Source organism: Benincasa hispida, chromosome 4, assembly GCF_009727055.1.
Source record: "Benincasa hispida cultivar B227 chromosome 4, ASM972705v1, whole genome shotgun sequence".
Lineage (NCBI taxonomy): Eukaryota > Viridiplantae > Streptophyta > Magnoliopsida > Cucurbitales > Cucurbitaceae > Benincasa > Benincasa hispida.
In genome coordinates, this window is record NC_052352.1 from 24,923,324 (window position 1) to 24,936,315 (window position 12,992).

General features: G+C 33.7%; 1 protein-coding gene across 3 annotated transcripts; it reads left to right on the forward strand.

Annotated features, from left to right (window-relative positions):
* The first annotated feature begins 3,329 nt into the window (after nt 1-3,329).
* On the forward strand, nt 3,330-11,494 carry LOC120076756 (UPF0481 protein At3g47200-like). 3 transcript variants are annotated; one of them, XR_005481636.1, is made up of 3 exons: nt 3,412-3,631; nt 4,295-6,902; nt 11,173-11,476. XR_005481636.1 is itself a non-coding variant. In XM_039030657.1 (2 exons), the coding sequence occupies exon 2, from the start codon at nt 4,336-4,338 to the stop codon at nt 5,902-5,904; it is 1,569 nt and encodes a 522-aa protein (XP_038886585.1). In that variant the 5' UTR covers nt 3,330-3,631; nt 4,329-4,335; the 3' UTR covers nt 5,905-11,494. The 3 variants fall into 3 exon arrangements, 1 of the variants encoding a protein (XP_038886585.1); XR_005481637.1 differs by having other exon boundaries at nt 11,257-11,476; XM_039030657.1 differs by having other exon boundaries at nt 3,330-3,631; nt 4,329-11,494.
* The last annotated feature ends 1,498 nt before the right edge of the window (nt 11,495-12,992 follow it).

Below are 12,992 nucleotides of genomic sequence, written 5' to 3' on the forward strand. Positions count from 1 at the left end.
GCCTTCCATTTTGTAAATAAGATCGGATAGATAGCTGAGGACATAGCATTGCAAAAAGGAAATCACTCATACCCATCTTAGGGTTAGTAGATAGGTTGTTCTCTTAAGTATTGATTCCTGGTCTTGAACTACGTGGCCCCGCCCTCTCTTGGTAGAAAGGGACATGATTCATAAGTGGTATTATGAATCAGTTTTTCAATAGAGGGTCAGTGGGAGCTTAAGGAGCAAGATGTATTCATAAGGGTAAAACGGTAATTTTGACCCAACTGTAAATACGAACGACCTATGAAGGACCGACTTACTGATTATGGTTAAAATGGACAGAAATACGTCTACAATGAGGAGAGTAAAACTATCGAGCTATAGGGGTATGTCTTGATAGTTAACGAATAGTAATCAATTCGGTTTAAAGAGTTCAATCAATTAATTACAGATCGTTGGAGTTCATGATCTGTAGGACCATTAGGTCTCTCTATTAGCTCATAATTTGGATTAATAAATTTAGTATTGTTGGATGAAATTTGAAATTAGGGTTATGAATTTGAAAGGTTCAAATTCATTTTAGGGTTTCAATTAATTGTATATGATACAATTGAAACGTTTAATTTAATCGAAATTAAATGAAATTGGAGAATCTATTAATATTTAAATTATGATTTAAATATTAATTGTCTGAAATTGAATCCCATTAGTGGAATTGGTGTTTTATTAATTTAATATTAAGATATTAAATTAATAATTTAATTAAAAGGTTTAATTAAAAGATTTAATTAAAATTAAAATGAGTTTTATTTAAATTAATTAATTGAATTAATTTTATAAAACTAAATATTTAAATAAAACAGTTTATTTAAATAGAAAATCACTTTTTAAAACATTTTGGTTAAAAAAAATAATTAAAAGAGATTTAGTGGACTTTTCCCATTTTTTGGAAAGATCCACTATCTCTTTTAAGTGGTTAATCACCAAAATCTATGGTGATCTCATTAAATTGGTGAAGCAGGAGCTGGCTTCCATGCAAACAATATATCCATGCATCATTTGAGCCTCTAAATTGAATTTTAAGGCTGAGAATCGAGGCATGCATGTTGTGTTTTGAACTAGACCTCTACTGAACTAAAAAACCCTCTTCCCTCTCTCAAATTCATCTAAATTTAGATCAATTTGAGTGCTTCCACCACACAATTCTCCTTGAGATTATTAGAGAAGATCTTGATTGTAGTCTATTTGAAGATTCAAGCTCAAATTTCTGAATTACTTGCTGAATTTGTGGAGTTTACTTCAAGGGACGGTTGCAAATATAGACATTAGACCCAAAATATTAGCAGATATAACATAATATAAAAAAAAATTACAAATTTAAATAGTTTATCAGTGATAGACCATATTATTGGTAGGAGTCTATCAGTGATAGACCAGTCTATTGTTGATAGACTTGTCTATATTTGTAATTTTTTTAAATGATGTTATACACTTAGTTATTATTCCTAAAAATGCTACGAATTGTAATTACTCTTACTTCAAAAGTAAAATGTAGCTCAAGTCCTCTTGTGAATCCAATGAGTAGCATGTTTAAAACTCAAATTAAGTATAGTTAGAGTGCTTATTGATTTTGAATTCTTCCGTTGCATGTTATCTAACTCCTTCAAACTTGATTTTAGGTTAAAGGTAATTGTGCCTAGCCCAAAAACAAGCCCAAGTTCTAGAAATATCAAACATTAGAATATTCTAGAGAAATTACATGTAGGAAATATTAGAGCATTTTGTAGGATTCTCTAGAAAGTATGAGAAAAATAAGTAATTGTAGAGAATAGTCTAGATAAACATTTGTAACCATTAGATCATAAATGTGTTGGCAAAATCCTAGCCATAGATTTAGGGAAACCAACTAGTATAAATAGGAGGTATGTCTTGACATTCGTATCAAGCCAACAAAATTAGAAGTGCTCAATAACACAAGTAGCCTCTTTCTCAATTCTCTCCTCAAATTTCCTCCAACCTCAAAAATTTCTTTCCAACACATTATACATCTACTTTTACTTTTTTTCATCGAACATTAAAGCTCAAAATTTTTGTAGTGAGATAACTTTCATCTATGAGTCTCTAAATCAAAAGCCTGAAATAAGACCTTTATTGTGAGCCGCATCAAGTAACTTAGTGAGATAATCCATGATGATGATTAAAAAAGGAAAACATAATCTCTTTGTCGAATGCCCCTAGTGGCCTGGATGAATCCTCTAGGCTTACCATTAACGAGTATGGAACGATTTACAGATAATAAGCAGGCAATTATGTTGGGCTTGATAAGAGAAATATGGGCTGGAAAACACAGACTGCACTTGATCTTTGGGCTTTGACAAAACCCAGGTCCTGTACGAATATCGGATACCACCTTGCTTATTCACACAAACACAAAACAATGTGCTGAAAGCACAATCCGTGTGATGAGAGATCTCGACCTTACACTGTGATGGCTGAGATTAGAACTTGGCACTACTACAGATTGTAGACTTTGAATGACTAAACTTTTCTTTTCTTTGTTCCAGAGAAAATAGAGAGAAAAGAAGAGAGAGAACCAGAGGAATGCTGTCAGAAATCGCAGGGACGATGAGGCTTCAGTCGTCTAGGCGAAGGGATATAAAGCTGGAAGTCGTCTAGACGATAAGGGACGAGTCATCTAGACGATGGGGTTCAAGACGATGGTCGTCTACACAATAGGGGTGCCGAAGTAAACGATCGTTGGCTAAAAGTTAAACGATCGTTGGCTAAAAGCTACACAATCGGTGGATCAAAGGTACACGATAGACGAAGACGATCGGGAAGAAGACGAACACGATGGTTTTACGTGGTTCGGTCAAGGATAGCCTACGTCTACGGAGAAGCTGACGGGAGTTTCTATTAAAGATTGCTACAAGATAAGTCTCAAGCTTCTTGATCACTCTGTACAAATTTTCACTCTCTCTCTTTACAATTAGTTACACAGTGTATTTAAAGGTAGCTTGAACGTAACAGATTTGTAACTAATTTGAAGTTATTTTTCACCTTTCTGTATAACAAATTATCCAATCAATCCAATGGGCATGGAAGCCGTTAAATCTTAACATAGTTAGAAGAAAAGACCAATTAAGCTTATCAAAAGCATTTTCAATGTCTAGCTTAATAACTATCCTTGTTTGTTTGCTACATTTCCAAAGTCGACAAGTTCATTAGTGATAATTCATTTTAAAGTTCATGGTCGATAATTTTTCTGCCAATACTTTTAAAGTTCATTTTAAAAAATACTTTTATAATTCATTTTAAACGATTTTTATCAACAGTCCCTTAGTTTTTTCAAAAAATAAAAGATAAAATGACAAATTTGTCCTTACAATGCTGCAAGGGCAATTAGTTGAGTTGACCTCAAAAAGTCTACGATGTGAGCTGTATGGCCATTACAATAACTTGCCGACCACTCCATAAATTCTAGTGGCTGCAAATAATTGGGTTACAAAAGCTTCGACTAATCTCAATATTCCTTGCAGTTCCGAATACCCTACCCTCACTTCATTTTTCTTTCCACAACTGTCTCTTCCTTTCTTCCCTCATTTTCATTTACCACACCAACATCTTCTTCCATTAATTTGCACACAAGGTATTTCTTCATCTCTTTCTTCCTTTTTTTCCCTTCATTTTTTTTTCTTTTGCTTCCATTTATATAAATATATATAATTATGATACCTTTGATATTGATATAATAAAAAATGCAAGGAAGTCACTGAATGATAATTTGTATAATATAAATTTAACGAATACATTTTAGATTAGAACTATTTGATTTTCGATTATTGATTTTAAAACTATGTTTGTTTTTTACCATTTCTTTAAGACGATTTCTATTTTTTTTAAAAAAAAAACATATTGAATTCTTTTGCTTTTAAAAAAAGTTTTTTAAAAACTATTTTACTAGAGTTTTTAAAACTTACCTTAATTTTAGTACTTTTTTTTTGTAAAAGGTTAACCAAAAAAAAAAGTACATATTGTACTGCATAATTTATTAGCTATGTTTTTCAAAATCAAAGCCATGGTTATCAAATAAAAGCTTAAAATATTAATTATCGAACAATAATTAGGTGCATTTTAGACTGTATCTAATCTAATGTTTCCATTTTTTTCCACACTAATTTTTGTAAAAAAAAAAAGTATAAATTTTTTTAAAAACATTATTTCGAGTCGGGTTTGAAAGCTCAACCATTCCTATATATATTCAAATACGTAGTTAATTTCTAAAATATATACGCATGGATCTTTGAAACAGGAGATTTAATTTGAAAAATGTGGGGGCATTTCAGATTCAAAATGGGTAAGAGTGAGATTGAAATGAATGGAACGAACGATCTATCTCACAATGTGATAGAAATCAGTGAGGCTGATCGACAACTTTGTGGTAATGTTGCGATATCCATTGGAAAAATGTTGAAACAACTGCCCCATGTTAATGAAGAAAGTAGCATCTATCGAGTTCCCAAACAGCTACACGACATGAATCCTAAAGCCTATGACCCTCAACTCATTTCCATCGGCCCTTACCACCATTTTACACGTAAGGATTTGATTGCCACAGAACAATATAAGCTGCAAGGTCTTATTAACTTTCTACGCCGTATCAATAATAACAAGATGGAATCATTGGAGGACCTCTTAAAAATAGGAACATTAAAGGCCCTTGTGGAAAAAGCTCATTGTTGGGTGAAGGAAGCACGAAATTGCTATGCAGCACACATAAACATGAAGGAGGAAGAGTTTGTTATGATGATGCTTGTGGACGCTTGTTTCATAGTCGAGTTTTTTATACTATATTATGACCAAGGCCATCCAGATTGTAGATTCTCTCAAATTCAACACAATGTAGATCTTTCATTCTACAAGGGAATAGTCTTTCATATATTTTATGACTTGACAAAATTGGAAAATCAAGTGCCTTTCTTTCTTCTTCGAAGTCTGTTTCACCTAATACCTGAAGATGATGTCCCCATGATCTCCTTTATAGATGATGAAGATGGCCCTATCTCCTTTACACAACTTACGTATAATGTTCTTAATTTTGGGTTTATGGGTAAATATGAAATTTGTTGTGAGTTGTTGGAAGAACCAGCCCACTTGGTGGATTTCTTGATTTACTTCCTATTCGTTCCCTTGCCTCCTGGTATGAAGAACAGGCAGCATGAGAAAAGCAATGAAAATAATAATGATTTCTCAAGCTTACTCCGCTTCCTCTTGCCAGCACATTGGAAGAAGCAGAATGAGGATCAAAACAGTGAAAAGAAGAAGAATAAGAAGCCTCATGACGAAAACAATATGGAAAAGCAGTGGGTTCCTCCATCCATAACTGAGCTTTGTGAAGCTGGTGTGACCATTAAAAAAGCAGAAAACACCAAATGTTTGATGAATATAAGCTTCAAAAATGGGGTTTTGGAAATCCCACCTTTATTTATTACCGATTCCTTTGAAATCATTATGCGAAACCTGATAGCGTTTGAGCATTTCTCCACAGAAAGTAAAAACAAGTATGTAATCCAATACGTTTCATTTTTGGATTATTTGATATGCTCAGATAAAGACGTGAGTTTACTTGTGAAGGCAGACATCATAATCAATGATATTGGCGGCAGTGATATAGAAGTTTCACAACTGTTTAACAATCTCTGTAAATTTGTAGCAGTCCCAAGTTATTCTTCTCACTTCAATAATATCAGCAAAGATTTAGTTGAGCACTACAATGGATGGTGGAACAAGTCCAAAGCCTCACTCAAGCATAACTACTTCAATACGCCATGGGCCTTTATCTCTTTCTTTGCTGCAACCTTACTCATCATTCTCACCCTCCTTCAAACCATTTTCTCTGCTATATCTGCATTTCCTACCTAGTCAAACCTATATATATATATATATATATATGTATATATGCGTGCCCGCTGTTTTGTCTGTATGTATGTTTGCTCCTTTTTACATTGATAAAAGTTATCCTAGTATTTTCCACTGTTTCTCGAATATATATTCTATACCTCTTTGGACTTTTTTACTTTTACGTTTTATAAATCCCTACCTTTTTATGTCTTTTATTTTGAACATGTTGGGCCTGCTTCTTGTTGAATGAATAAAATGAGCCCAAATGATGAATAATATGACCCTTCTTGCTGATCCAATTTCGTGATCCAAATATTTTGCCCCAAAAGAATTTTGGTTTGGTAGAATACTTGGCTATCATTTGTCCACGAATTTCCAGCTAATGTACTCCACGTGGTTTGCTCCACTAACTTTTGCCTGATGGAAATGAAAGAAAAGTTATTCTGATGGAATGAATTTTTCAGAATTAATTTCCTTTCTCTCTCTCTCGTTCTCTCTTTCGATTTCTGTAGAGCTTCTTCTAACTCTATTTTTCTGTTTGTTTTGTGTGACTGCTTGAGTAAATGATCGATGAACAAAAGCATGCAATCTTGTAGAAGAGAGGAGGAAGAAAAACGCTACATAACGATATACGTGGTTCGGCAAATGATGCCTACATCAACAGGAAGGAGAAGGGATCTTTATTTTAGAGCTAAGTCACAGATTTTCTTTTACATATTTCAAGTTTTCTGGAAGCTATTGTAATTGTATGCTGTGAAATTTGTAAATGATGAGTACTTATACTATTTTCTTATACAAGTAGTTACAATAACAAACTGTAAAAGTTAAAAGAAATGTGAATAGTTCTTGAATATGTTGAATGTTTGAGCTTATTTTCTTCAAATCTCCACCTTAAGCTCAATCCAGTTTTAACATGTCTTCACCCTTTTTTAGGAAGCCGGAACCCGATCTGACCAAGACAGTTTGCTACCTTGAGTTTGGTCACAGGTTTGGAAAGCATGTCGACTGCATTTTCGGTGGTATGAACTTTAAGCACCTCAACTTCTCCTTTCTCTATTCTGTTTCTTACAAATTGATACTTAATGTCTATGTGTTTGGTCCTTGAATGATACTGAGGATTTTTAGATAGCTGAATGGCACTTTGGTTATAACAGTAGATCTTTACTATTGCTTGATTAATACCAAAGTTCTTCATCAATCCTTTTAACCATAGTGATTCTTTTATTGCTTCTGATAAATCTATGTACTCTACTTTTGTGGTTGATAATGTTGTGATTGACTACAAATTTGCTTTCTAACACAACCAGTTAGGACCAAATAAGAATAGATAACCTGTTAATGATCTTCTTTTGTCTTGGTCACCTACAAAATCTGAATCAACATATCCATATAGCTCTAAATTTGATTTGTTAGTACTTTGATATGTTGATTTTGACTGTATACCAAATTAGATATCTTAAAATTCATTTTTTTGTTTTCCAATGTTTTTTCCCAGGGTTGACATGTATCTACTGACAAGGCTAGTGTTGTATGATAGGTCTGGTCTAGTAGATATCATTAAGTATATTAAACTCCCTACTGTTTGATTGTATGGAATTGATTGCATTTGAGTCAAATGTTCTATGTTTGTTTCTTTTGGTGAGTTTTTTGAGGAAAGTTTAAAATGACTAGCAATAGGTATAGTGACTGGTTTTGCATTAGACATATTAAATCTGTTATTACTTTTTTTACAGTAGGTTACTTGACTAATGGGTAGAGTTGAGGAAGTCCTGTCTCTTTGAATTTCAATCCCAAGGATCTTTCTAGACTGACCCAAATCCTTCATGTCAAATTCTCTCTTTAGGAGAATTTTTACATGAATTAAATCCTCCTTAGATTTCCCTGCTAGTAGCATATCATCAACATAGAGTAGTAGATAGACTTTATCCTTATAGGTAGATGAATTAATATAAGAACAAATATCATAGGAACTTCTTTGAAATCCAATACTCTCTATGCAATCATTAAATCTTCTGTACCAGCATCTAGGGGATTGTTTAAGACCATATATAGACTTATTTAAGAGACAATATAGGTCTTCTTTTCCTCTTTCTTCAAATCCTTTAGGTTGAACCATATAGATAACCTCATCTAGATTTACATGAAGGAAAGAATTTTTAACATCTAGTTGATCTAGTTCAAGGTTGTACTGAGCAACTAGAGATAAAAGAAGTCTAATAGAGGTTTGTTTTACTACTGGTGAAAAAAATTCAGAATAATCTATGCCTTCCCTCTAAGTAAACCCTTTAGCCACTAGCCTTGCCTTATATCTAGGCTTTTCTTCTTTGGTAGAACCTCTTTTAGTTTATATATCCATTTAGAGGCTATAGGTTTGCATCCTTTAGGAAGAGGGGCTAGGGTCCAAGTATTATTGATAGTGAGTGATTCCAGTTCTTCACACATAGCTTGAATCCAAGACCTAGCATTAGGACAGTTTACTGCCTCTGCAAAAGTGGTTGGTTCTTGGTCATTAGGAGCTATTGTGGCATTTAGGACTAGGTTCATGTAATTAGTTTCAGTATACCTAGCTGGAGGAACTATCACTCTTTTTTGTCTATCCCTAGCCAAAGAATACTGACTTAGATCAAGTACAACTTCCGTATTCCCTGTATTCTCATTTGATATATCCTCTTCTTCTTCTTCAGTTTCAATAGGAGGGTTATGGTTAGTAAAAGAATCTTTAGGTGTCTCCACCTCAATCCTAGCAGTATTAGGGCTATTAAGAACTTCATAAGTTGTGTTTTCCTTTTGCATAAACATCTCTTTTCTCTGAAAGTGATATCTCTGCTTATGACAAACTTTTTCTCAATAGGATTCCACATCTTAAAGCCTTTGACACCTTCTGAGAACCTAACAAACATACACTTTACTGCCCTTGACTTTAGTTTCCCCTGATTTTGGTGAATATAGCCAACACATCCAAATACTCTTAGATTTTCTAGGTTAGGTGGATGTATGGTCCATTTTTCTTCAGGAGTTAAAAAGTTTAGGGAGAAATGAGGACACCTATTTAAGGTGTACACAGTGTAGCTTGCTGCCTCAGCCCAATATTTTTCACTAAGGATTACATCTGGGAGAATACATCTAACCCTTTCTATGACTGTTCTATTTAGTCTTTCAGCTACTCCATTCTGTTGAGGAGTGAATCTAACAGTCCTATTCCTAGTTATTCCTGTTTCTTTACAGAATTTGTTAAACTCTTCACTACAAAATTCCAGTCCATTATCAGTTCTTAGGTATTTAATTTCTTTAGAATTTGCTTCTCTATCATGAGTTTCCATTCCATAAACCTATCAAACACTTGGTCTTTAGTTTTAAGGAAGTAGACCCAACTTTTTCTAGAGAAGTCATCAGTGAAAGAAAGTAAATACTTTGAGCCACTTAGGCTAGGTGTAGGAGCTGGACCCCATAGGTCAGAGTGTATATAATCTAAGATAGCTTTTGTGGTGTGTTGTGCTTTGGTGAAACTTTACCTTGTGGCTTTTCCTAAAACACAGTGTTCACAAAAGGTTAGATTTTCTAAGAGACCTTTAGGTAGAATCCCTTGTTTAGATAGGACTTCTAGGCCTTTAGCACTAATGTGAGATAATCTTTTGTGCCATACATCAGCCTCTGTGATCTCATTTGTGGTGGCAACATATGCCCCTGTCATCATTTCAACTCCTTTGACCATAAATAAGTCATTTATCTTTTCCCTAACTAATACCACCTTAGAATCCTTTAGCACCTCAAGGGTTCCTCCTTTACCCCTGTACTTACAACCAATTACATCTAGCATACCTAAGGAGGTTAGATTTCTCTTAAGTAGTGGAACATATCTCACATTCCTAAGAAGTTTAATAGTTCTATCCTTAAGTTTCTTGGAAACAAAACCAATGCCTTCTATCTTACAGCCTTGGTTGTTTCCCATATACACCATTTCTTCTTCAATTTCTTTAAAGTGTTCAACCAAGGTCTCATTGAGGTCATGTGGTAGGTGCATCTAGAATCTAGGACCCAATCATGTTTTCCTAGAGGATTTATATGGTTGGATTTGTCTAAAGTTGAGGCTAAAGCATCTGAGTAGATAAAAGAGCCTTCTACAACTGATGCCTTGGTTTGTTTTCCTTTTGAGTCCTTTTCTTTCTCTTGATTCTTTCTTTTTAGGATAAAACAGTCCTTAATTAAATGTCTTTTCTTTTTGCAATACTTACATTTTATTTTCTATTTTGACTTATTATCTTCTGAGTTGTGAGGTTTTATGTCCTTTTAATGATTTTGTTTGAAGTTTCCTTTAGCAAATAACCCTTCACCACTAGGATGATTCTTTCTATCAATCTGTAACTCTAGCTCTCTGGTTCTTAGAGTTGAGATTATAGTGTCTATGCTTATACTGTCCCTTCCATACTTTAGAGAATTTTTAATTTCTTTATAGGGTTCATACAAAGAGTTTAGAAGCACATATGCCTCATTTTCATCACCAAGTTTTTCTCCTAGAGTTTTAAATTCAGCAACAATTTTCTTGAACTCATCTAAGTTATCAGTTAAAGTTTTAGATGAATTCATTTTAAATGTAAAGAATTTCTCCCTAATATAAATTTTACTAGGAAGATCTTTAGTAGCATATAACTCTTCTAGTTTAGTCCATATCTATAGGCAGTTTCTTGATCTAAAATTTGTCTAAGAACACTGTCACTAAGGTTTAGAACCAACATACCATAGGCTGCCGCTTCCAGTCTTCTTTTTCTTAGACTGTCACAGTGGCAGGAAGTGTTGATGTGTCAAGGAGGGCTCTGTGAGCTTTCTACTGGCTGAGAATCGCTTGATTTTGGCCTTCACAGACCGAAGTCTCCTTTGCCATCGAATTTCTTCACTTCGAATCTTGCTACTGACATTTTTGGATGAAAAACTTGAATATTGAGTCTTCAAGAACTATAATCTTGTAAGTATTTTGCTCTGATACCACTTTGTTGGGCCTGCTTCTTTTTTAATAAATAAAATGAGCCCAAATGATGAATAATATGGCCCTTCTTGCTGATCCAATTTCGTGAGTCCAAATATTTTGCCCCAAAAGAATTTTGGTTTGGTAGAATACTTGGCTATCGTTTGTCCACGAACTTTCAACTGATGCACTCCACGTGGTTTGCTCTACTAACCCTTGTCTGATGGAAGTGAAAGAAAAGTTATTCTGATGGGATGAATTTTTCAGAATTAATTTCCTTTCTCTGTCTCTCACTCTCTCTCTCTCCTTCTCTCTTTCGATTTATGCAGCGCTTCTTCTAGCCCTAATTTTCTTTTTATTTTGTGCGACTGCTTGAGTAAACAATCGATGAACAAAAGCATGAAATCTTGTAGAAAAAAGGAGGAAGAAAAACACTACACAATGATATACGTGGTTTGATAAATGATGCCTACATCCACAGGAAGGAGAAGAGATCTTTATTTGAGAGTTAAGTCACAGATTTTTCTTTTACAGATTTCAAGTTTTCTTGAAGCTATTGTAATTGTATGCTACAAAATTTGGAAATGATTAGTACTTATACAATTTTCTAATACAAGTAGTTACAATAACAAACTGTAAAAATTAAAGAAATGTGAATAGTTCTTGAATATGTTGAATGTTTGAGCTTATTTTCTTCAGAATGTTATAGAAAGATTTTTCGCTTAGACCATTATTTGTTAAATTCATAGACCTATTAAATATATAATTAAAAGTTTAAGATTTTATTAGATACAAATTTAAATAAGAAATTATAAATTTAAAAATTTGAATTGCACTTTGTATAGTTATTAAAAGCTTGTATAATGGAGAATTTTACCTTTTCATTTTACCCTCAATTTTTTAGAAACTGTCTATTTTACTCAGCTTCATTCTCTTTCATCAACTTGATGGCAACACCCATGTCAGCACGCTAGAACATAGGGGTGTACGTGGGTTGGGTTGGGTTGAGGATTTTTTCTGGACCAACCCGAAAATCTAGGCACTACAAGAATTCTAGGCTAAATCGACATTAAAAGCTTTAATGTTGATTGACAACCGACATTAAAGATAGTGTTATTAAAGTCCATTAATGTCGGTTATCTTTAATGTCAATTTTAAACCAACATTGAAGAGGGTGTACAATGTCGGTTTAAAACGGACATTAAAGAGTTTTAATAACACTATCTTTAATGTTGGTTGTCAACTAACATTAAAGTCCAAAATTATTGTCCATTTTTTCCTATTATTATCTATTTTTTGTAAATACTATGTCTGTTTTTTTTTTCATTTATTGTCCATGTATTCAATATAATTATTGTCCAATCCATTTTTTAATGTCGGTCTAAAAGTTAAAAACGGCATATTCCTAAAACAAAGGTAATCAACCTGTCCATGCACAAAATAAATTCTTAATTGCTTTCACAAATCCATAATAATAAGTCACAAAAGTGATAGTAGGAAAGGGTTGGCTCAACAGCGCCGGCTCAATAAACCTCCATTTCAGGGGTAAGACTGGGTAAATAGCTGGAGACATAGGGTGCAAGATGGAATTCGCTCCTACCCGCTTTTAGAGATAGTAGAGAAGTTGTTCCCTTAAGTGCTGACTCCGGATCTTGAATAAGGGGCCCCAACCTCTCATTGGCCCGAGAGGGACTCGGTTTATTAATTGGATCACAAATCAATTGTTCATTAGAGGATCAATGGGACTTAAGGAACAAGAGGTAATCTTGGGGGTAAAACAGACATTTGACCCAATCATTATTACGAGTGAGCTGTGAAGGGTTAATTTACTAATCATGGTTATATCAAGTGGATATAATATATCTATAGTGAGGGGAGTGCAACTATGAGCTTTAGTGGAGTGACCTATTAGTTAATGAATGGGAGTTAATTCGGTGTAATGAATTTAGCCAATTAATCTCGGATTGTTGGAGCCTATGATCTGTATGTCCGCGAAGTCCCCGTACTAGCTCGTAAATGGATTAGCTTTAGAGTAGTGTGATAAGTTAATTTGAAACGTTCAAATTAGAATTAAGGGAATTAGTAATTATATGTGTTATAATTACACGTTTAATTTTGGAATAAAATGAAATTGGAGAATTAATTAATA